The sequence below is a fragment of the Schistocerca nitens genome, chromosome 6, assembly GCF_023898315.1.
Source record: "Schistocerca nitens isolate TAMUIC-IGC-003100 chromosome 6, iqSchNite1.1, whole genome shotgun sequence".
NCBI lineage: Eukaryota > Metazoa > Arthropoda > Insecta > Orthoptera > Acrididae > Schistocerca > Schistocerca nitens.
The window spans coordinates 445,983,270-446,009,094 of NC_064619.1; the positions used below are offsets into that span (position 1 = coordinate 445,983,270).

The 25,825-nt window shown below is 43.2% G+C and overlaps 1 protein-coding gene across 3 annotated transcripts in view; it reads left to right on the forward strand.

The window, feature by feature from the left end:
• Positions 1-25,825, forward strand: part of LOC126262314 (probable beta-hexosaminidase fdl) — an 880,573-nt gene that overhangs the window by 787,273 nt on the left and 67,475 nt on the right. For all 3 annotated transcript variants that reach the window (XM_049958865.1, XM_049958867.1, XM_049958866.1), the window contains exons 5-7: positions 6,322-6,468; positions 16,172-16,378; positions 20,034-20,172. In XM_049958865.1, coding sequence (XP_049814822.1) covers positions 6,322-6,468; positions 16,172-16,378; positions 20,034-20,172 — 493 coding nt within the window. The remainder of the gene's footprint in view (positions 1-6,321; positions 6,469-16,171; positions 16,379-20,033; positions 20,173-25,825) is intronic.

Here is a 25,825-nt window from a genome sequence, read left to right on the forward strand (position 1 = left end):
GATGGGTGGTCCCTTTCATCCTTGCTTGCTTATTTGCACGTGAGAGAGAGAAAACCGGCACTTCCTTTGCAGATCTTTCGCCTTACAGTCACCGAAACTCGCAAAAACGTTCTGTGGCCAAACGAACTTACACGCACTCCTTGCTGTTCGGCTGTCTTTCATGACCGTACCTATACAGTGGCGCATATCTGACCTAGTTATTTAGGAAATTTTGCTTACTTCACGGTCTCCCTGCCTGGTTAACTTGTCTGTCCACTCTGTTCAATATATGGGAAGAAAATCTAGTGGTACGGAGAGACAGAGGATAAACACACACAATGAGACATACATGCTTACAGGACGCAAGTTTTTCTTTGTTTGTGGTGGATAAAACTGAGCCCCATTCAATGATGCTACAAATCCAACTTCGCGATTTCGTCAGTAGCATATCACTTAAAGTGGTTTCAGTGCATCCCAGGAGTCTCATCGCAGAGTTTAAAGACTAATAAGTCAAAACATCTCCATATCAACATTTATTATGTAACCTCAACTCAATAAAAATATCTCTACTGATGTACCTCTCCCAATCAGATTAAGGCACGGATGTCACGAAGTAGGAATATATACCTTGTGATAGAATAAGCAGTCTATAGGTTGACACTATTTCAATTTATATTAGTATCAGAACAACAGTTTTTAGTTTCTATGTTACGTTGGTTAGAATGTATATTAGTGTGGTAACAACCATACTTGATTCCACTATTTCTTCCATAACACGTTCCACCGTTTTAGCAAAATACCACATTTATGTAATCCTGCGATTTCTGCATTTACATGGATACGATGCAAATTACACTAACGTGCCTGGTAGTGTGTTCATAGAACCATATTTACATTATCGCTCTATTATTCCACTCTAGAACACCTATGTATTTCCGTGCAAGCTCTGATTTCTCTTATTTTCTTATGATGATTGTTTCTCGTTGTGTATGTCGGCGTCAACAAACTATTTGCGCAGTCGAAGAAGAAAGTAGGTGATTGAAATGTCACGAACATCTACCCAAAACACACACACACACACACACACACACACACACACACACACACACACACACACACACACACACACACACCCTTAGTTTTAATGATTTCCACCCCAAATCCTTTACATATCCATGACACAATCTCCCCTATTTCTCGACAGTAAAAAACTTACTGCCTTACTTTCAATCTTCTCGATGTACGCCGAAAGTCCTATCTGGTAAGGATCCCAGACCGCGCAGCAGTACTCAGAGGACGGACAAGCGTAGTGCAGGCAATCTCCTTAGTAAATCTGTTGCACCTTCTGCATATCCTACCAATAAACGCAGTCTTTGGTTCGCCTTCGCCACAACATTTTCTGTGTTCTTTCTGATTTAAGTTCGTAATTGTAAATCCGAGGCATTTACCTAAATTAACGGCCTTTATTTTTGATTTTAGTGTAATAGAAGCTTAGCGGATTCCTTTTAGTATTCATGTGGTGATCTCTCATTATTTAATCAGTTGCCAATTTGAACACCATGCAGATATCTAAATCGGTTTGCAATTAGCTCTGATTTTCTGATGACTTTACTACATCATAAACGACAGCATCTTCTGCAAACAACCTAATACAGCTGCTCAGATTGTCTCCTAAGGGTTTATACAGATCAGGAACAGCAAAGGGCCTATAACACTACCTTGGGGAACGTTAGAAATCACTTCTGTGTTACACGGTGACTTTCCGTCAGTTACTACGAAATGTGACATCCCTGCAGGAAGTCACGAATCCAGTCTCGTAACTGAGACGATATTCCATAAAGACGCAGTTCGATTACAGGCCGCTTTTAAGGTACAGTGTCAAAAGCGTTCTGGAAATCTGAAAATACAAAATGTGAAATCCTTTGTCGACGGCACTCAACACTTAGTGTGAGTAAAGAGCTAGTTGTGTTTAACAAGAACGATGTTTTCCAAATACCTGTTGGACTGTCTCTCCAAGTCTGTTCCCTTCGAGGTAATTCATAATGTCCGAACACAATATACGATCCAAAATCCTACTACATATCGATGTTAATGATATGGGCTGTAATTTAGCAGATTAGTCCTACTGCCGTTGAATACTGGTGTGACCTGTACAACTTTCCAGTCTTCGCGTAAAGATCTTTCGAGGAACGAGCGCTTGTGCACAGTTAAGTATGGAGATACCGCATCAGCATACTTGTACTTTTATTCAATCTGGACCGGAATACTTGTTTTTATTAAGTTATTTAAGTTGCTTCACTATTCCGAGGACGTCTACTTATAAGTTACTCGTGTTGGCAACTGTTCTCGATTCTAATTTTGGAATATTTATTTCGTCTTCTTTGGTGAATGAATTTCGGAAGATCGTTTTTATAAGCACTGTCATCAAGAGTATGTAGATAGCTATCGCGCAGAGTAGGCGTAGACAGTGTCTTACTGCCAGCATATTTTACGTGCGACCAGCATCTCATTGGTTTCTCTGCCAGGTTTCGAGACAGTTTCGCTGTGGAAACTGCTGCAAGCATTTCGCATTGAAGTTCGCGCTAAATTTCGAGTTTCTGTAAAAGATCGCCAATCTTGGAGATTTCGCGTTCGTTTAAATTTGACACGCTGTTTTCGTTGTTTCTGCAACCGTGTTCTGACTTGTTTTGTGTACCATGGGGGTCAGCTCCGTCTTTTATTAATTATTTGGTATAAATCTCTAAATTTCTGTCGATGCTATTTCTTTAAATTCGAGCCACATCTAGTGTACGCTTACATTGTTAATTTGGAACGATTGGAGATAGTCTCTCAGGAAGACGTCAAGCAGAATTTCTATCTGATTTTTTGAATAGACATAATTTTCGTTTATTTTTGGCGGTTTTGGGAGTTATGGTATTCAGTCTCGCTACGACAACCCGTGTTCTCAACCCTGCATCTGTTTTGATGCTTGTTATTAGCTCAGGATTATTTATTGCTGACAGGTCAAGAGTTTTCAGAACGGTTTACTATGAGTGAGCGCATGAACTAATTGCTCGAAATAATTTTCAGAGAATGCATTTAGTAAAATTTCGGATGGTGTTTTATTCGTACCTCTGGATTTAAACATGTATTTTCGCGAACACTTAGAGTAAATTTCGGTGGCCAACTATAATTGTACAAGTAGGGTATGTGTTTGAAATTAGTTTTCTTTGAACCTTTCAGCAATTGTATCATCTTAGTTGGAAGCTCGGTAAAAGGATCCAGTTATGATTTTATTCCGATTGTCAAAAATGACCTATACCCATAGTAATTCACAAGGACGATGCACTACAATTTCGCTAAGAGAGAAACTACGTCTAACAGCAAGAAACACGCCACCGCAAGCTGTATTTAGTCCATCCGTTATGTCCTTAGCAAAAAATTCGGTTGAACTTATCTCCGGCTTTAGCCATAATGATTTGAGCATCAGTTGTTTCCTTTAGCGGTTGGAGCTCTGGTACTTTCCCAACACAGCTACGACAATTTACGTCTGTTACAACGGTGGTTCCTAGATCTACATTCTTTCTGTATTGGACATTACACCCTTTGAGACTGAAGTCTCTTTCTGTTCCCCTGAGACCCTCTAGCATAAAAAACCGCCTACGCCACTCAGCTCCCTTTACGCGTGTAACCGCCTGCTGCATGTAGTGGACTCCTGATCTATTTAGCGGAGCTCAAAACCCCACCACCCTATGGCGCAAATAGAGGAATCTGCAGCCTACTTGGTCTCAGAACTGTCTGAGCCTCTGATTCAGACCCTCCATTCGGCTCTACCTGAGGTCCGCAATCTGTGCTGCCGACTAAGCTGTAAATAGTGAGCTCTGCTTTCATCTCGCCGTTGAAGAGTGAAATGTCTTATCTCAAGGAATTCTCAAGCTGATTCTACAACTGGTTTCAGATTTTCATGTAATATTTCCGAAATTATGGAAAAGTTTAATATTAGAATTAACATTTTAGTAATGTCAATTCAATTGATGCTTTCGTGTTTCAGTTGTATGTGAAACAAATGATCACTTGTTCTCCAGCATACTTGAACGAAGGTTACTCTTGAAAACTTCTGAGAACAGACGTTTGAGCTGTACTATCGCACAGCAGCTTCCTTTGTTAATACGTGGTACATACTTGGAATTAGCGAAACGAGTAGGTGTCCCACGAAACAGTTGTATCCTAATACGTTTTTCAGGCGTATTACAACCTCAGTTCATGGTAGCAAATTATGGGGTAATGAACGTAACTGGTCTCAACATTCGAAATACAGACTTCTTACAGTTACAAGAGGACTGTGTGGTATCTATGTAATCAGCAAGCAAAGTTACTCTGTTAAACATCGATTGTGTACGGAAATGGACTTCACGTGATGCCAACTTAGGTTCGATGATATAGTCCATTAGGAAATTCCCAGGTTGTAATAGTTGCAGAGATGGGCTTGCTCAGGATAGACTAACGAGATGACCTGCATCAAACTAACCTACAGACTTCAGAAAGTGTAATTGTCCCGGTCCCCGAGGAAGTGTTTTAAACCCTCTGTTTCTGATCTATATAAACGACTGAGGGATAATCTGAGCAACCCCCTTACATTGTTTGCGGAGGATACAGTCGTTTACGGTATTGTAAAGTAATCAATGATCAAATCCAATTGCAAAATGATTTAGACAAGATATACGTATGGTGCGAAAAGTGGCAGTTGACTCCAGATAATGGAAACTGGGAAGTCATACACTTCAGTACTAAAGTAAATCCCCTAAACTTCCGTTACACATTAAATCACACAAACCTAAAGGGTGCTTAGGGACTGCGTTAAGAGTAACTTAAATTGGAACGATCACATAGAAAAAGCAAACAAAAAGCTCCGATTGTTTGGCAGAACCCTTAGAAAAAGAAAGAGGTAATCTAAAAACACTGCTTAAATCACACTTGTCCGCCCTCTTCTGGAGTGTTGCTGTTCGATGTGGGATCCAAATCAGATGAGAGTGACGGAGGACATCGAAAACATTCAAAGAAGGGCAGGTCGTTTTCTATTATCGCGAAATAAGGGAGAAAGCGCCACGGGCGTGATTCGTGAATTGGGGAGGCAATCATGAAAAAAAAGGCGTTTTTTGTTGCTGCAGGCTCTTCTCGTAAATTAGTCACTAACTTTCTGCCGGCCGCTGTGGCCGAGCGGTTCTTGGTGCTTCAGTCCTGAACCGCGCTACTGCTTCGGTTGCAGGTTCGAATCCTGCCTCGGGCATGGATATGTCGCTGCCCTTAGTTTAGTTAACTTTAAGTAGTTCTAAGTTCTAGGGGACTGATGACCTCAGATGTTCAGTCCCGTAGTTCTTAGCCATTTGAACTAACTTTCTCCTCCGATTGCGAAAATATTCTGTTGTCCACCTACGTGGGGAGAAACGATCATCATGATAAAATAAGAGAAATCAGAGTTGGCACAGAAATATTAAAGTGCTGGTTTTTTCACCCTGCGCCGTTCTAAGTGGAACGGTATAGAAATAGAAGGGGGTTTGATGAACCCTCTGCCACGTAAGCGGGCTGTTCAAAAAGTAAGGTGAAACCACAATGAAAATCGAACTTTTTGTTCGCAGCAGTTAGCCACCCATTCCAGCTACCTCTCTAAACAGTCCCGCTCCGACTTAGACATTTGTCGCTGCGTTGTACAAACTTTCCAGTACCCTAGTCACAGAAGCCGCCTGTGCTTTTCGCCAGTTCTCTACGCCGGTCTGCCTTTCGCTTTCTGTGCCAAAATGTTGTCATCGTAGCCAGTGGTTCATGTGTGCAGAGGTGAACAACTGAGGGGTCCAATTAAGTGGTGTATTGCGGGTGAGACAACGCTGCAGCAGCGTCTTCAGTGCACCTGCAGAATACAGCTGAAAATTGTCTTAAAGACAGAAGCGCATGACACGTATATGGGCTGCGTACCTTCAGGCGAAATATCTCACCAGATCCACATACTTGGCGGGAGACTTGTTTTAGGCATTTCTACGTGATCGTTTTGCACTCTGAACTGAAAAGAGCGACACTAAAGACACTGTCCAACACATCTGTGCAAAGTTCAATCGGATTTTGACAGCGGTTTCCATTTCGCCCCTAACCGGACCTTACTTTCAGAAAACGCCTCGTACTTAATTGTGAATTGCACAGCAATCATGTATATGAGTCTGTTACCTTTTTCAAAGTGGTATTTACTAGAATGTACTTTCCTTCCAGCCCAGATAAACTGACAACAAAGGTAGCGATCTTGTCCATTATTCGGCTGCACTTGCAGCAGATCTCCAGTATGCAAAAACTGGGTGTTTAATTCACTTGTGGCAGGTGCGCCGTGAGTCTCAAGATCTACAAGCGGAGATTGATGCGCGCAGCTTCTTCGGCGCCCGTCACGCGCTGGAGACGTTGTCGCAGCTCGCCTGGTGGGATCCCGTCAGCGGATGCGTGCGCATGCTGGACTCTGCCATCGTCAAGGTACACACTACTACTACTACTACTACTACTACTACTACTACTGCATCTTCTTGTGTCTTTGTCCCGCATCCGTGCAGGATCTGCGTAGCTACCAACGAATTTACAGTATACATAAATGACTTAGTTGACAACATCGGTAGCTCCGTGAGGCTATTTGCAGATGACACGGTTGTCTACAAGAAAGTAGCAACATCAGAAGACTCGTACGTACTCCAGGAAGACCTGCAGAGGAGTAATGAATGGTGCGACAGCTGGCAGCTTTCCCTAAACGTAGATAAATGTAATATAATGCGCATACATAGGGGCAGAAATCCATTCCAGTACGATTATTCCATAGGTGGTAAATCATTGGAAGCGGTAACGACCGTAAAATACTTAGGAGTTACTATCCGGAGCGATCTGAAGTGGAATGATCACATAAAACAAATAGTGGGAAAAGCAGGCGCCAGGTTGAGATTCATAGGAAGAATTCTAAGAAAATGTGACTCATCGACGAAAGAAGTAGCTTACAAAACGCTTGTTCGTCCGATTCTTGAGTATTGCTCATCAGTATGGGACCCTTACCAGGTTGGATTGATAGAAGAGATAGACATGATCCAGCGAAAAGCAGCGCGATTCGTCATGGGGACATTTAGTCAGCGCGAGAGCGTTACGGAGATGCTGAACAAGCTCCAGTGGCGGACACTTCAAGAAAGGCGTTACGCAATACGGAGAGGTTTATTATCGAAATTACGAGAGAGCACATTCCGGGAAGAGATGGGCAACATATTACTACCGCCCACATATATCTCGCGTAATGATCACAACGAAAAGATCCGAGAAATTAGAGCAAATACGGAGACTTACAAGCAGTCGTTCTTCCCACGCACAATTCGTGAATGGAACAGGGAAGGGGGATCAGATAGTGGTACAATAAGTGCCCTCCGCCACACACCGTGGGGTGGCTCGCGGGGTGTGGATGTAGATTTTAAGTATATAGACTGAGGCGCCGAATGAACATTTAAGACTACCGGGAATCGAACCCGGGTCTCCAACTTACTAAGCAGGTGCGTTATCCAATAAGCCACCTTGGTACAGCGGCCCACACAACTGTACAGATTACCCTGACACGCCTCCCTCCTCGATCTAAATTCGCTCTCCTGCCCCAGTCTACTTTAAATTCCCCCAGATACACGAACAGAATTGCCGAGGCTCTCCATGTTCTGGAATAGTCCTTCAGCATCGAACGTAAACGGGGATCTTAGCCTGAGATCCTTGAGCGGGTACTTACACAAATGAAACGATGAAATGACACAGTTTCAGAGACATTGGCGGCAGTGAGAATTTGGATCGCGGAGGGAGGCGTCGCAGAGTAATCCACGCAGTTGACTGAATCGCTGTGCGAAGGTGGCCCAGTGGCTAACGTACCTGCCTAGTAAGCAGGACACCTGGGTTCGATTCGCGAACTTGGTACAAATTTTCACTCACCGCTTCTCTATACATAAAATCATACCTGAATGAGACCAGTAAACTCCCTGAAACAGAGTAATCTCATTTGGAATTGGCGTGTTTGTTTTCGTGTTTGCCCGATGCCCTTGCTGTCGCCGCTCCTGTTACCCGTGGGATGGAGGGTGTGTTATCCAACTGCCTGCGTGTAATGTTGTTCATATGAGTGTGTGAGAAAGTTTTATAAACATTTCAGAATCGTGTAACTGAGGCGGTATTTAGGAACAGCCCGGTATTCGCCAAGTGTGATATGGGAAACCACCTAAAAACCCTACAGCCAGGCTTGCTGGCACACAACTTCGTCGTTAACCCCTTGCCGTACCATTTAGTTAGACAAAATCCGTGCCCGAGCGATTGAAGACGGCGCGTGTGAAACGGGCCAGCGTGATGTGCGAGACAATCTCAAAGCGCATACTGTTACGTAGCTACACGTTGATTTCACATGGCACTGCTTTTGTGGACGTTAACATAAAATTCATGTTCGTTTTTATATGTTTTCGTAATAGAATGTTGCAAACAATACTTCAAAATATAAATTTCTACACATAAGCAATACTTTAAAAGAAATTACAATCTTCGTGGGCGTTTCTGGGTGTGACTTGTTCAGAAGGAATGTAATAACACGATGCCTGAACGTAGGTGTAATTACAAGAAGAAATGCTGTCTTTGAAAAAATTACTGATAGCAAAATTCCGAATGGCTATAATTAAAGTGCAGCTACTCCAGTGTGGGTTGTAATTAGCGTCTGGCAGCTAAATATGGTAGCTGTGCTAATGCGGAACAGATTTACGCTGGAGAAAATAGTTCCAGCTCTGGCGATCAGATGCCTGACGTTCTACGGCATTTCATCGACGTCTCCGGTGTTCCTATTGAACGAACTGTGTAATCACCAATTAATATCATTATGCCTTTGTCACTTGTCTGACATTTCCTACCCATGTCCCGTTCCCAATCCATTAGATATAGAACCATTTATATACGTCTTTCTTGCATTCACAGCGCCAGATTTGCACCTATTGGCCAAAGTTGAAAACTTTTATTTTTTTTTCAAACATACATCGGTTTCGCATTGACGCATTAGAATATCTACTAACTATAGTTTCCATAATTACAGACCACACAGGACCTGTGTGAGGTGGTGCACTTCAATTACAACCACCCGGTATCTACAATTCAAAAAATTTAGTCTAGCATGGTATGGTGATTTCGAAAGCATTATGGTAGATGTAACTTCACTTTACACTCTGTGGTTTGCTGTTTCGTTTCGTATTTCGTGTTTCATGGAGACTTTGCACATCCTTGTCGGTTTTTTTAGGTGTCTCATAGACGTGTCTTCGTAAATGGGGCCCAATGTTGAGCTTCGGGTCGAAGAGGTGTTACACCTAGGGATTGTTTTCTCCACGATTTTCGTAGTCCGGCAACTGATCGTTTTTGAACATTACTTCTATTCGTTAATGAACACTTTTCCCTTCTCTGGTCGGGTATTGTTTTTTAGATAATGTACGATCTGAATAGTGCCACATCCGGGCTTTAGGTTCCAAGAGCGTGATTCTGATTCGGTCCGGACCCAGCACACCTGCCCGTCCTGGAAGCGGCTCTACCGCGCACCACTATCCAGCCAGTTTAAGGTATGCAGTAGGCTGTTCAGTGTTTATCGGTGGTAAGATAAGTGTTGTCTATGTAAAGTGGTGATAAACGCCTAAGATAATCATACAATGTAGCCCTTCATGGCCGATGGTTGCGTGCTTTCTGAAATTTGTTTTACGGACGTAATGCGTGGTCCAAGGCTTACTCCTCTGTGTAACGTTTCATCTCATCTTGGAGACATCAACAGAGGGTATAGGCACTCTTCCTTCGGCACCATGACCTTTCGTCTGCCAATGTGCTGCCAGTCCCAAAGGCCTGCTTTCACCACATCGGCCTGTTAGCAATACGGTGAATGTACGCATATCACACAGCATTCTAAGTTTTACTTAGATCGGTTCTATACAGCTGGCGTCTACCAAATCCTGTCTACGGGTGTTATCCGGTCTGGTTCATTCAGTAGTCATGCTTTGTACATTTTGACGAACGTCTTCAGAGTGTACTCAATTTTAGTACGACAAGCCACCAATGTTGTTTGGCTCTTAACGTGGATAACTTCCCGAATGCTGGATTTTGTAACTGTCCATCTATTTCATCAAAGTATAACCACTACAGACCTGAAGATGCGTCTCTAATACGTGAAACCGGTAGTTGCGAATAAAGTACCTTCATATAGCTATGCTGCATTCGGAAACACCTCGTCATTCTCGACTGTCTAATTGTTAATTTAAATGATTATCATAAAAATGAGTGTTTTTAATTTGTTACTCACAATTTCTGAGCTGTGGTTGTCCTCAACAGAAAGTTGTTTGTCCTCGGGCGACAGTTTCAAACTCAAACTAAGTCTGACTGTTCATAGATTCTGGTAAAATTTCCAGCATTAGGAGACGAAGGGCTAGGCACATCAATAAAATACGCATTAAACTGAAGACTAACACCCATTAGTCTCGTTCCTACCGGAGGCAGATGTTTTTACTTTTATCCGAAGTGGCAAAGGAATCACCCCGATGATACGGTGTAACCATTTTTTGTTGCATAAAAATGGTAAACCCAAACTCGACTGACGAATTTGGTAAGCTTTTCAGGGATATTTTCTGAGTGTTTTGGTAGAAAGTACTCTTGGTCTCCACTCGGTTGTTAACGAATAATAACGTTTTGTTTGACTTATTCTCCCATTAACCTTGTATTTGTACTGTTATGAAAAGAACTGCACTACAGTGAAAATTTCGACGATATGCTCAGTGTGTCTTGTTTGGAAATAAATGTTGTAACATTGTTGTTTCTTGACCCTGTTCGTTTTAGTTTGCTACTTTTTGTCTTTGGAGGGGTCAAAATGAGAGAAATAAACTCTTTCTGCCTGTCGCAGTCTTCCCTACCACAGAGTAGAACAACCTCATTTGACCTCCTGCTCTTCGGACCGTAATTTTGTCCGGTTCTTCACTTACTGCAGGTATTTCGACTGCAGACTGAAATTATTGCTTAGTGAAGAGAACAGAGGGAGAACACAGACCAGTAACATACTGATTAAAGAAAAGCAGATATATTCTCGTAAACGCTTGGGAATGGGAGGCCGTCTCGATACAAATAGGTAGTAAGTAGACAGTCCAAAATTGTAGACTACACAAGCGATCCGCGACCTTGCTATGGATCAGATCAAAAGTACACGGAAATACGCAAAATGCGAACAACGATAACTGTAACTATTCCAGCTGCTAGTGTGTTCTGAAGCAGCTTAACAAAGATGACTCCTGAATTCGAATCACAAGTTACGGTAAAGTGCCATGAGTGGGAACATGTTGCCAGCAAAGGACAGGAGCAGCACAACAAAGACTTCCATATTACCATTGATAAAACCAGGAGGCTGGTCTCTCGCGGTCCTAACCCAATATTTACGTCTTAAATACGGTCATCTTCCCTATAAGTATTCTACCGCAAATAATTTGATAAAAACGGAGCGTAAAAGTGCCTGGTTGCTTCCACGGCGGTGTAAAAGAACACATGCAGCGCAGATGCGCTACTGCTGGTCACGAAATACAGCCTGCAATGTACTCCCACTAATTGATCACAACAAGCACTCCAACGGATTGAGACAAGGGGAGACTGTCGGCAGTTTTGTAAACTCGGGTCCTCCCAGACTGTGCGCTTCCTCCGAAAGTAAGAAGTCCCTGCCGCCTACATGAGCGGCGGCGGCGGCGGCGGCGGCAATGTCAACGGTCGCTAAACTTCCAGCCGAGGAGCTGCTCAGCCCGCCCACGCACAGGCAGATGCTACTGGGGTGGCGCCAGACCCCTGGCCGTCGAAGAGGCCGGTGTCCCTCCGCTCAACTGTCACCTTGGTGTGGACTTTTGAAACTAACGCGCACTACTGGATCTGCTGCAGTTCTACGCCACTTTGAGGAATTTACGAATTGACTGATAGGCGAACCAAGAAATTTCAACATCCCCACAGTCTTAGTCCTGTATATAGACAATCTATATGTGACTACAGATGGCTTTAGAAAATTACTTTTAATGCATAATTAAATAGAATTAAATTCGTAATTTTTAATAATGGGATATGCATTTCGTGCCTACTACCACTGTACTCCTAACTCTATTAACCTGAATCCGTGATTGGAGCAGAAGCTTTAATTTTATTTTATCCCCTCTTTATATATGGACTGGGTTAGGTCACTATAGAGACTTAGACACGTGCTCTAAACGTTACCTGGAAAGCATCTGTGTTGAAACTTCGATTGAATTTTATTTCGTATACGAATTGGGCAGTACTAGTTGTTGGTTGGTGGTTGATAGCTTCTCACGCGATGTTGCGGATTCCGGGACATCATGTCTACAGTGGAGTTACAGCCAGAAAGCTTCGCTCATGACTTGCACTGCGGGTGGTTTTCAGTGCCTGCTCGGCGCTTTCTGAGGTTGCGGTATCTGGGAGTTAATCCTTGATGTGCGGCCACAGCGGTGCCTTTTAACCCTAAAGTGACCACATGACACGTGGCAAGTATCTATTCGGCATGGTTATGAACAAGTATCCTGCCTTTCCATTTCTATGAGACGTGATAAATTTAGCTCCACTAGACAGCATTTCATTTTCGCGAGTCCTGTATTGTCTCCAATACTGGAATATCGTTAAATCTCAGTACCAAAGTACTAAATCGTATAAGCGTACTACTGTGCTGTATCGGGGAAACTTTTGCTGCGTTTTTCTGTTCTAATGCTTCGTGACACATTCGTATTCGTCACACTGGATACAAGCATTGCTCTCGCCTCTCCAAACGAATTTGGACGCAGATCTTGGAGTGATTATTAGTGTACGATGACTGCTGTATTTAGCTAGTGTGGCGATGTGACTGCTTGAGCAACGTCTGTTCTACACCTATTACTCCTTGCAGCTACACCTAACACCGTCGCCTTAACACTCCCTTATTAGATTGGTGTAGATATTCATCATTGCAACACCAGTGATTTACATCAGGGTCCAACCCTGTTCTTCCTCGGCATCGAAATACTTACTTCGTTGCAGATTTCTATAACTGAAGTGGCTATGAAACAAAACACTGCTTCTCTACTTAAAGTGTAGATTGGTTCCAATTAACTCTATATATAATCAGAAACTCTCACAAAATATTACACGTTACATGGGAACCAACTACTATTACTGTCTCAAATACTTCTTGTTAACATTCTGTGAACAGTATATAACAGCAATCGCTTACATACATCATTTCCGTCTTCCTTTGTGCCGGTGGTCTTCCAAGGTACCAGAGCTCCTTCATTCCTCCATGCTGCACGGAGATTACAAATGCTCTCCGCATCTGTTGAGTAATACATTCCCCAGTATATGCCTCGATGTTTACAAACTAATTACGATATTTGCTCTGAACTCTATATTTGACGTACGTGATACATGACTTTCCATGAAAGGCATGGATCACTATAAACTTTGAATTTTGATAATTCCCTTCTTGGCTGTCGATGTGTACTGAATGCGCAGTTTGAAGATGTCGCTTTTTTGCTGTGGAATGAGGTTTTAATTTCGTATCTCAAAGCCCATACTATAACCAGCTGGCATTTACCTGGTTGTTTATCTTGGATGCAGAGTTCAGTGCGTTATTTCTCTTGCATTCGAAGTTGAGAGCTGTGCAGATGAGGAACAAAACTTCATTCCACTCCGAGGTCTCCTTTCGATGTATTTCAAAGTCTTAAACAATTAAATTCAGTGTTCTGATGTTTCCTACGTTTTCTTTCCCCTCAGGAGTCACATTCCAATACGATTCCATATTGATTTTGAATCTGAATAAATATTTGTTTTGAGATGGACTTGCGTTTTTGAGTACTAGTTCCTAAAACTTCTTCCGTGTTAGGCAACCCGACCGGAAGGAAAATGTAGCCAGGAATGCACCAATGTTGTGTTTAAGTGTGATGGTGATACCGTTGTGTACAGTGGCCAAATTACTAATGGAGTGTTGCATAACTAGCAATGTTAACTATATATGAAGGTAGTATCTGTTCCCAAAAGAACACACACCATTGATGACCGTGCAGCTTCTCTAGAATGATATAATAATTAGACACCCTAGCTGCAAACACGCGTTGATACACATCATAGGGTACATGTTAAAAATGTGCCCCCCCCCCCTCCCCGACCGGGACTCGAACCCGGGATCTCCTGCTTACATAGCAGACGCTGTATCCCTCTGAGCCACCGAGGGCACAGAGTATATTGCACCTGCAGGGACTTACCCCTTGCACGCTTTTGAGAACAGGTACTACCTTCATATATAGTTAAAATATGGCCACCCGGCCGTTGACCACCTTGTGTGAACGCACACGCTATGCCCCAACTCGTACGGGACTTGCTAGATTAATCTGCCACGAGTAATGAGTGTGATGGGCAAACATCCATTAGGCGCATTACGAATGTAGTGGTTTGAACATGTTGGCAATGTGGGTCTCACGGGGAGCGTGCAAGGGATAAGTCCCTGCAGGCGCGCTATCCTCTGTGCCCTCGGTGGCTCAGATGGATAATGTCTGCCATGTAAGCAGGAGATCCCGGGTTAGAGTCCTGGTTGGGGCACACATTTTCAACATGTCCCCAATTATGTATGTCTACGGCTGTTTGCAGCTAGGGTGTCGATGTATCATTTCACACTATCAATGTTTGCTGTGGTGAAGAGTGTATAGGACTCTTGCGTTTTTATTTCGGATCTCAAACTAGTTACTAATACACACAAACTCAAAGTTGTTCAATTGGTGAAGGCGGCGATATATTTCCTTTGGCAATATGTGGAAATATACCGGGTGATCAAAAAGTCAGTATAAATTTCAAAACCGAATAAATCACGAAATAATGTAGATAGAGAGGTACAAATTGACACACATGCTTAGAATGACATGGGGTTTTATTAAACGAAAAAATAGAAACATTCAAAAAATGTCCGACAGATAGCCCTTCATCTGATCAGAATAGCAATAATTAGCATAACAATGTAAGACAAAGCAAAGATGATGATCTTTACAGGAGATGCTCAATGTCCACCATCATTCCTCAACAATAGCTGTAGTCGAGGAATAATGTTGTGAACGGCACTGTAAAGCATGTCCGGAGTTATGGTGAGGCATTGGCGTCGGATGTCGTCTTTCAGCATCCCTAGAGATGTCGGTCGATCACGATACACTTGAGACTTCACGTAACCCCAAAGCCAATAATCGCACGGACTGAGGCCTGGGGACCTGGGAGGCCAAGCATGACGAAAGTGGCGGCTGAGCACACGATCACCATCAACTGACGCGCGCAAGAGATCTTTCACGCGTCTAGCAATATGGGGTGTTTTTTGGTTCTAATAAAACCCCATGTCATTCCAAGCATGTGTGTCAATTTTTACCCCTCTATCTACATTATTACGTGGTTTACTAAGTTATCAAATTTATACTGACTTTTTGAAAACCAGTTATATGAAGATGGTGTCTGTTCTTTCGGACATGTCCGAAAGAACAGATACCATCTTCATATATAAGGCTCACGGGCCATTTGACCTCCTTCTGTGCGAATGCACAAACAGTGCTCGAACTCTTACGGGAATCGTAAAGCCGCGAGTAAGGAGTATAATGGGCAGGGTCACTATGAATATAGTTGCGAATGTGGGTCTCACGGAAGACGTGCCAGACATAGGTCCCTGCAGGCGCACTAACCTCTCTGTCCTCGGTGGCTCAGTTGGGTTGAGCGTTTGCCATGTAAGCAGGAGATCCCGGGTTCGAGTCCCGGTCGGGGCACACATTTTCGACTGTCCCCGTTGACTTATATCAACGCCTGTATGCAGCTAGGGGTATTAATTTCATTGTAATATGTGGAAAGTTAGCTGGTATTACGTTATGCATTCAGATTTATGTTTAATTGGGTCTGTGTTGTAGGCATATGCGCACATTTGAAAAAGGCAAGTTCAGATCGGCCAGTAATGGTGAAAAAGCATGTTAATCAAATAACGAACCACGTCTATTGAGCAAAGACTTATTTTAATTTCGGTACAGATTTCACTGACGTTTTTTCATGTGGTTGCATTACATTGATTACATCTTCATTGGTTCCATTGTCAGTGAATGTAGGTAAAGTGATGTGATTGGATTTGACGATTCGTTCGCAGGACGCGCCCAAGTTCCGGCACCGGGGCGTGATGGTGGACACGGCGCGCAACTTCATCCCGCTGGAGGCGCTGCAGCGCACGGTGGACGCGATGGCCTCCAACAAGCTCAACACGCTGCACTGGCACCTCACGGACTCCACCAGCTTCCCCTACCTCAGCCGCGCGCTGCCCACCATGGCGCGCTACGGAGCCTACTCTCCAGAACAGGTGGGCTCCACGACCGACCGATGCGACGGTTTGTTCAAAGGCAATAAATAGAGATCCTTACCATAAAGGGATGCAGATCGATTCACAGTGTTGCGGAAGTATCTTGAGAGTAATCCGTCTGGTCTTTCGTACTTGAAAGATGTTTACCATTCACTATGGGTATCGAAAGCAACTATTAGAACAACGCTGTTATTGAATCGTACCTACAATGAAGCGCCAAAGAAACTGGTATAGGCATGCGTATTCAAAGATAGATATGTAAAGGGGCAGAATACCGGGCTGCAGTCGGCAAGGCCTATGTAAGACAAGTGTCTGGTGCAGTTGTTAGATCGGTTACTGCTGCTACAATGGCTGGTTATCAAGATTTGAGTCTGAAGGTGGTGTTACAGTCGGCGCACGAGTGATGGGGACACAGAATCTCCGAAGTAGTGATGAAGTGGGGATTTTCCCGTACGACCATTTCACGAGTGTACCATGAATATCAGGAATCCGATGAAACATCAAATCTCAGATATCGCTGTGGCCCGAAAAAGATCCTGCAACAATGGGACCAACAACCACTGCAAATAATCGTTCAATCGTACATAAGCGCAACCCTTCAGCAAATTGCTGCAGATTTCAATGCTGGGCCAACAAAAAGTGCCGAAAATTCTTCCGGGTTGTATGGCCGTGGTCCATGGAACTCTTCTAACCCTGACGTTTCTTCCAAAGCTACGTTGGACATCTGAGGTGCTCCTGGTTGTGCTCTTGGGTCCTCTGCCGTTCTTAGTATATATTAATAACTTGCCATTCTATATTCACGAAGATGCAAAGCTGGTACTTGTTGCCGATGATAAAAGTATAGCTATCACACCCAACAGACAAGAACTGGTGGAATTGTAAACGATGTTTTTCAGAAAATCATTAAGTGGTTCTCTGCAAATGGGCTCTCATTAAACTTTGGCAAAACACAGTATATACAATTCCACACAGTAAATGGAATGACACCATTAATAAATACAGACTTCTATCAGAAATCGGTAGCTAAGGTAGAATATTCAAAATTTCTAGGTGCATGCATTGATGAGGGGTCGAACTGGAAAAAAACCACTGAGGATCTGCTGAAACGTTTGAGTTCAGCTACTTATGCTATTACGGTCATTGCAAATTTTGGCGATATACATCTGAGTAAATTAGCTTACAACGCCTACTTTCATTCTCTGCTTTCGTATGGCATCATATTCTAGGATAACTCATCATTGAGTAAAGTGTTCATTGCACAAAAGCGTGTAATCAGAATAATTGCTGGAGCTCATCAAAGATCATCCTGCGGACACTTATTTAAAGAGCTAGAGATCTTCACTGTAGCCTTATATATACACACGCTCCACATCATTACGAAGTGTCGTATCTATGATCTATGGAACAAGTACTAATCTAATCTAATCTGAGTCTGACGTCGAAGAACGGCCTAAATACCGTGGCAAGTGGACGCGGTCTGGATTTCACGTGATAGCAGAGATGAACCTTGTCAACGATAAAACACATCATAGTACGTCAAAGATAAAAACTTTTCATCGATCTGTAGCGCCACTGTCCATATATCGCTGAGTTTCATAGCTTCTTTTCTCTTAAAATTATCACCATGTTCATATATTTCGATGACTTCTCTATATAGCCGTGGATAATAATTCTTCATAGTACACAAAACTTAAGTTTCCGAAAATTTCACTACGTGATCACCCGACTGAAGAGCATTTTCCGCCACGACTGACTTATGTTTTCCATAGTCGGCAAAGACTTTTATGTTCCTTCAACCGTGTACTCACACTTCCCTTTGTAGTTCCAATGTAGCCCCTACCACATGTATACGGAATCTTGTATACACCACTTGCAGACAGCGGGGGTAGTTTATCCTTAACGGAACGAAGTGCTTGACCTATTTTCAGACCGACTAAGAGAATACGCCAATCAGATTTTTGGCTGATTAACTCTAGAGGGGCTAGCCAATGAACCACGGACTGATGGCCTCGCTGGCCAGTCCCTTATCCCCCAATCAACGAAGCAATCGACACTTGTGAATAGTAAAGCTCTGTATGGGAGTTACAGTTCAGTTTTATGGAGCAAGTGCTTTAACGTTGTTTCACAGGAAGTGTTCGGCCTGTAAGCAGTTTAGCGTAGTCACATCGTCCTTAGACGAAATTGTTTCGTTGCATTATTCTTCTGTACTGGTGACACCCTATGCTTGAAATTCATTCAGGGACATGCTTTATTGCTGTGTTAAGCACCTGTTTAGACCTTCAGGGTCAAAATTAGGTAGTAGAGTATCTTAAACCGTATATTTTACCATCAGAGACGAATGGTTGGAAGCGAATATTTCCGGTGTTTGAAGCTCTTGCATCAGCAATAACAAGTGAAGCATGTGTTTAAAAAACGTCGGGTTTTTCGCAAAATAAAAGTGCCGGACAATTTTACGTTGAATGCACCACCTTAAACAATATCGATCACCCGTCATATATTGAGAGTTTACAGTTTGTTTGGTTTTAGATACAAAATAATTCATTAAAGTGACTTAGATCCTGCTGCAATGTAAATTAAATGTCTAATTCCCGGATAGCAGAACTATTGTACAGCGAATACTTCGAAATTGCAAAAAAAATTATCACAGTGGACCAGAACTTACGAGAAACTGCGTCGTTCAAGCCAAAGCTACAGAGTTGGACAAAACAATCATACAGTTCTTCGAACTGTAGAATCTCCTGAACGTACATAATAAACGGTTCCAAAAAGTTAAGATAGCTAACCGTCACAAAAAGGATCCAACGGCAACTACACAGATTGCAGATAGTGTGGTGTCCAAACAACTGACACAAATGAGTATGAAACACACTCATACCACCAGAAAGATAACAGGCCCATGGTAGAGAGATGACAATATTAGGCACAGGACCTAGAAGACTGAAGCTGGCTGTGAGGAACGGAATTTGTTTAGAGACCTTTCTAGTGAGACGGATATTACAGGACGCATATATAAAGAGTAACTAAACGCATTGTTCCTAAGTTTGACATATTCTTCTACAGGATTCTTGTTTGTATTTTGCAGTCCTATTTCTTGCCATTTTTATCCATTTTACTCTGTTCTTCTTCCCTCCTGGTCTGTTCTGTTTCTTCCCTTCTCATCTTCTTTCTTTCTTTCTTTCTTTCTTTTCTTTCTTCTCCTCCTCCTCCTCCTCCTCCTTTTTCTTTCTTCTCCTCCTCCTTTTTCTTTCTTCTCCTCCTTTTTCTTTCTTCTCCTCCTTTTTCTTTCTTCTCCTCCTTTTTCTTTCTTCTCCTCCTTTTTCTTTCTTCTTCCCTTTCTTTCTTTCTTCTTCCCTTTCTTTCTTTCTTCTTCCCTTTCTTTCTTTCTTCTTCCCTTTCTTTCTTTCTTCTTCCCTTTCTTTCTTTCTTCTTCCCTTTCTTTCTTTCTTCTTCCCTTTCTTTCTTTCTTCTTCCCTTTCTTTCTTTCTTTCCTTTTTTCTTTCTTTCTTTCCTTTTTTCTTTCTTTCTTTCCTTTTTTCTTTCTTTCTTTCTTTCGTTCTTTCCTTTTTTTTCTTTCTTTCCTTTTTTCTTTCTTTCTTTCCTTTTTTCTCCAGCAGCTGGATTACACATTGACCGTTCTCTATGTCCCTGCCGGCAGGTGTACAGTATGGAGGACGTGTCGCGGCTGGCGGAGTTTGCGAGAGAGCGCGGGGTGCGTCTGGTGGTGGAGCTGGACGTGCCCGCCCACGCCGCTGCCGGCTGGCCTACCGAGCAAGTCTCCTGTTCGGAGCAGAGGGGTATGTTGGCCATAAAACTCAACTAGCAAACCAGAGCTCCAGAACTGTATTCACGGCCCTTCACACCAACCACTGTGAAACCTACTTGTAACTGGTTTGCCTACCACCGAAACTCCAGTTACTAAGATTTAAACAATGCTGGTATTTCTGTCATCTCAGGCGTAAAAACCAACTAAAGACCTTGGTTGACATAGTAGGTATCAAAACTGGATACTCGTCCTAAATGTGGAAAAACAAACCAGAATTTCTAAAAAACATCAACAAAGCGGTTGGCTATTTGCATCATTTTCGCATTCTGAATGTGTTCATCAAAACTATGCTGACTCTTCTTTCACCGTAAGGATCATCATACAAACAAGTTTTATCAATATGACCGTACTTGGTCACATGCAAATCCTGGAATAAAAGTAGGCACTCAGCAAAAACTGTCCCTTAAAAAATCAATGACTCTTCACTTCAGGCTGACCATGCCTGCAAGTCGATGTAACATAAACAATGTCAGCATGAAGCACCGTAATACTTTCTGTAACTATGCATATAATTTACCGGTTGATCAAAAAGTCAGTATAAATTTGATAACTTAATAAACCACGTAACAATGTAGATAGAGGGGTAAAAATTGACACACCTGCTTGGAGTGACATGGGGTTTTATTAGAGCCCAAAAACACCCCATATTGCTGGACGCGTGAAAGATCTCTTGCGCGCGTCGTTTGGTGATGGTAGAGAGCTCAGCCGCCACTTTCGTCACGCTTGGCCTCCCAGGTCCCCAGACCTCAGTCCGTGCGATTATTGGCTTTGTGGTAACCTGAAGTCTCAAGTGTATCGTGATCGACATTCTAGGGATGCTGAAAGACAACATCCGACGCAAATGCCTCACCATAACTCCGGACATGCTTTACAGTGCTGTTCACAACATTATTCCTCGACTACAGCTATTGTTGAGGAATGATGGACATATTGAGCATTTCCTGTAAAGAACATCATCTTTGCTTTGTCTTACTTCGTTATGCTAATTATTGCTATTCTGATCAGATGAAGCGCCATCTGTCGGACATTTTTTGAACGTTTGTATTTTTTTGGTTCTAATAAAACCCCATGCCATTCCAAGCAGTTGTCAATTTGTACCCCTCTATCTACATCATTCCGTGATTTATTCAGTTTTCAAATTTATACAGACTTTTTGATCACCCGGTATATTCAGTGAAACTTTTTTCGTAAAAGGCTTACTCACTATTGTTAGTCCTCATTTTGCACTGAGGTGATAAGTCATGCGATACCGTTAAGCACATATACAGGTGGCGGTAGAACCGCGCACGCAGCGTATAAAAAGGGAATGCATTGGCGAAGTTGTCATTTGTACTCAGGTGATACGTTTAAAAAGGTTTCGGACATGATTGTGGCCGCAAGACGGGAATTAAGACTGAACGCGGAATGGCAGCTGGAGCTAGACACATGGAACATTCCATTTCGAAAATCGTTGGGAATTAAATATTCTGAGATACAGTGTCAAGTGTGCCGAGAACAGCAAATGTCGGGCATTACCTTTCAAGACGGACACCGCAGTAACCTCCGGCCTTCACTTACCAGAAAACATTAGCGTCTGCTTACAAGGGAACCTCCCCATTGCACCCCCCTCAGATTTAGTTATAAGTTGGCACAGTGGATAGGCCTTGAAAAACTGAACACAGGTCAATCGAGAAAGCAGGAAGAAGTTGTGTGGAACTATGAAAAAAAAGGCAAAATATACAAACTGTACTCCATGTGCAAGATAGGCAACATCAAGGACAAATATAGCTCAGGAGCGCCGTGGTCCCGTGGTTATCGTGAGCACGTGCGGAACGAGAGGTCCTTGGTTCAAGTCTACCCTCGGGTGAGAAGTTTAATTTTTTGTTTTCAGACAATTATCAACGTTCAGGCACTCACACATAATTAACTTCGCTCTCCAAAATTCCAGGACATGTTCAGATTTGCTTGGACATATGCAGGATTCGACGGTCTACACACGGAAAAATTTGAAAACGTTAACAACATATGTTTTGACAGAGCACAGGGAAAACTATACGACTGTGAAACTGTTGCATTCATTTGTTGCAGTTTATGTGACAAACTCTTATGTTTTCATCACTCTTTTGGGAGTGATTGTCACATCCACAAGAAAACCTAAATCGGGCAAAGTAGAAGAATCTTTTTAGCCATTCGCCAAGTGTACAAGTTAGGTGGGTCGACAACATATTCCTGTCATCTGAAGCACATGCCGTCACCAGTGTCGTATAGAATATATCAGACGTGTTTCCTGTGGAGGAATCGGTTGATTTATGACCTTGTGATCAAATGTTTTCCGTTCCCATTGGAGAGGCACGTCCTTTCGTCTACTAATCGCACGGTTTTGCGGTGTGGTCGCAAAACACAAACGCTAAACTTATTACAGTGAACAGAGACGTCAATGAACGAACGGACAGATCATAACTTTGCGAAAATAAAGAAATTAAAATTTTCACTTGAGGGAAGGCTTGAACCAAGAACCTCTCGTTCCGAAGGTGCTGACGCTAACCACGAGACCACGACACTCTTGAGCTATAATTGTCATTCATATTGCCTATCTTGCGCATGGACTATTCAGTTTGTATATTTTGCTTTTTTTTTTCATAGTTCCACACAACTTCTTCCTGCTTTCTCGATTGACCTGTGTTCAGTTTTTCAAGGCCTATCCACTGTGCCAACTTATAACTAAATCTGAGGGGGGTGCGATGGGAGGTTCCCTTGTTAGAGCTGTCGCTTCAAATATCCACAGAAATCAATGTGGGACGTACGAAGACAGTGTAGCGTTAAGGGGCTATAGCAACATACGACCGACGCTAGGTATTTCGGACTTTCTTCTCTCAGGCGTAAAAACTAAAGACCTTTGTTGACATAGCTGGTATCAAAACTGGATACTCATCCTAAGTGTGGAAAAACAAACCAGCTAACAGCACGTCGTCGCCTGCAGCTCTCTCCTAGGCCCGTGACCATACGAGTTGGTCTTTAGATAACTGGGGAAATAGTGGCGTGGTCAGATGAGTCCCGATCTCAGTTGCTAAGAGCTGATGATACGGTTCACGTGCGGTGCAGACCTCACAAAGCCGTTGACCCAAGTTGTCAACAAGACACTGTGCAAGCTAGTGGTGGCTCCATAGTGTTGTGGGTTGTTGTGTACATGTAACAGTCTACGATGTACTGTCAGAGGACCCCAATAGTTTGTCGTAGACTTGAAGAACGTTCTGAACAGTTAGAGCGAATGATTTGGCTAACAATATCGCCGACATGAATCCATCTAACATTTATGGGACATAATCGAGAGGTTAGTTCGTGCACAACACCCTGCACCGGCAATATTTTCGCAATTATGGAAGACTATTATAGCGTGGCTCCGTATTTCTGCAGTTGACTTTCAACGATTTCAGTCAACGACATGTCGGGATGCTACATCACATCGGGCTAAAGGATATCAGACACTATATTGGGAAGTATCCCGTAACTTTTGCTACCTTGGAGAATATCCCTTCACTTCCGCTATACCCCTCATGGGAGTTCACGACTCTTCCGTGAGTACGTATGTGGCGAGCTCAGGGTCCCAACCTTGCAGAACCTCCTTCCTTTCCCTTCATTTCTCCTATCCCAAACTACTGTTGTGCTTCTTGCTATCGAACCCATAGCGACGCTCCTCCATGTTGACGCAGCTATTTCCCCGGGTGGTTCTTTCCTTTCTTTACATCTCTCCTATATTTCCATACAGTCTTTTCAGGTCAAGTAATTTTTCCCCCTATTTTGGGTTTTCATGTAGTGCAAACGGGTTGGGGAAGGACACCAAACATAACGCTGCTTGCCTGCAGTGTAGAAGATCCTCTGCGCCCAATAACTGAGTATACACAAAAATGCGTTTAGAAGCGAATACCAACCACTGTTGTGCTAGTCATGCGCCCTCTCCACAGCGTCCCCTGAGAACAGAGGGATAGCACTTCTAATGCCACAGCATGTTCTCTCGCCTCACATACAGAGTAGGTGTACCAGGACGCAGGTGGCACCATGACGCCCAGCCATGGTCATCATGCCACATGCTAGCTGCAGCTGGGAGGCGCCCGTGAGCAGCGGCCTTGGTTGTTGTCGGTGGCATCAGAGCGGACGTTTCGCAGGCGAAACCTAAAACAGTGGCCGTAGTGATTCCGCTGTGCCGACAGAGAAATCCTTCAATGCAGAGACTTTTAAATCCAGTACGTTCCAATCTCTTACCATTGGAAGGGATGAGCGACAAGCACAGAAATGGAGCCGACAAATTCTTTAATAAGCCCTCAAGCTGACAGATTCCTTTGCAAAAACAAGGTCATTATACGCTGTCGAACACACACAGGATGAGGTCAGCAAAGTAGCTGCACAGAGAAAACGAGGAATAGATCCTTGCTTATCAAAATAACAACGTCCACTGAATCGCAGGCATTCCTGCAATGTAACGAATTGGATGACATTTCTGTCGTTTTCAATCCACTTAAAAATCTCAGTATGAGCTAAAGAATTACCTTCCTCTGAAGTCGGATACTTGAGGCAGACAATGAATTGTATGCCAAATGAGCAAGACAAAGAGTTCATTTCATCTGTCGAATCCACAAAGACCTGAATGACAACACAGTACACACAGCCGCTTTTATGCTTGGTTCTGAAAGGATCACATTAACCAAGAAAGCGGAAGTTACGGTTTACACATGCAGTGTTAAACGATAAGTTTCCCACCATTGAGAGATGATTTCGGTGCCTACACTTTAGTCACATGTCGTCCTACCGCACCGTTGACTCTGTTGAAATTGCGGAAGGGTTTTGCACGAAAGCGAACTTCGCGAGCAATCTCCCATGTGTAATTAATAGTTCATGCCAGACTCTCCACGTTCACGAGCCTAACCCGTGCTCAGAAAGTCATAAACACAAAACGCTTGACCAGTTTCTTTGAGGGCTGAAAAAATATGAACAGTCACTCCTCCAATACAATCACAATGTCTGCAAGCATTGTTAAGTTTTCTATCTCGTAGCTCTTACAGCCATACAAATAGCTCCGACCACTCCTCTAAAGGAGAGGTCACAAACTACATCTCCAGACATATGGCACCAACTGAGACCACCAGGCTGGTGCAGCAGGGACGCCTGGACTGTCTCTGGGACAGACGGAGGTGAGGACACTATCCAAGGCGAGTTACTCCATACTCAAAGCAACAACACCTCACAAAATCCGCTGGATGAAAGAGCACAGGCGGGTGGGTCGCAGAGCAGCCCGTTCGTCAAGCAATAAAGAGCTCAAAGTATGCACACGGACTCAAACCACCAAAGACAAAAGAAGAAAGTGAAAAGAAAAAACCCAAACCAAAGTGGATCTGGCAGTTACGACCAAACATGACACGCCCCGTCCTCCCCGCTTTCACATTTGCAAGAAACCACATTACAAATGTTGTATCAACCTTAGAGGAGGCACAAAGGTAGCCCATGCGACAGTGCCTGCATTATTTCACCTTGGTTGTCTTTGCTTCATCCTCTTTAATGTTATTACAATGAAACTGTAATGGACACTACTGCTACCTGGCAGAGCTTCATCTGATCGTAACCTACCCTATAGTAGATGTTGTAATACAGGA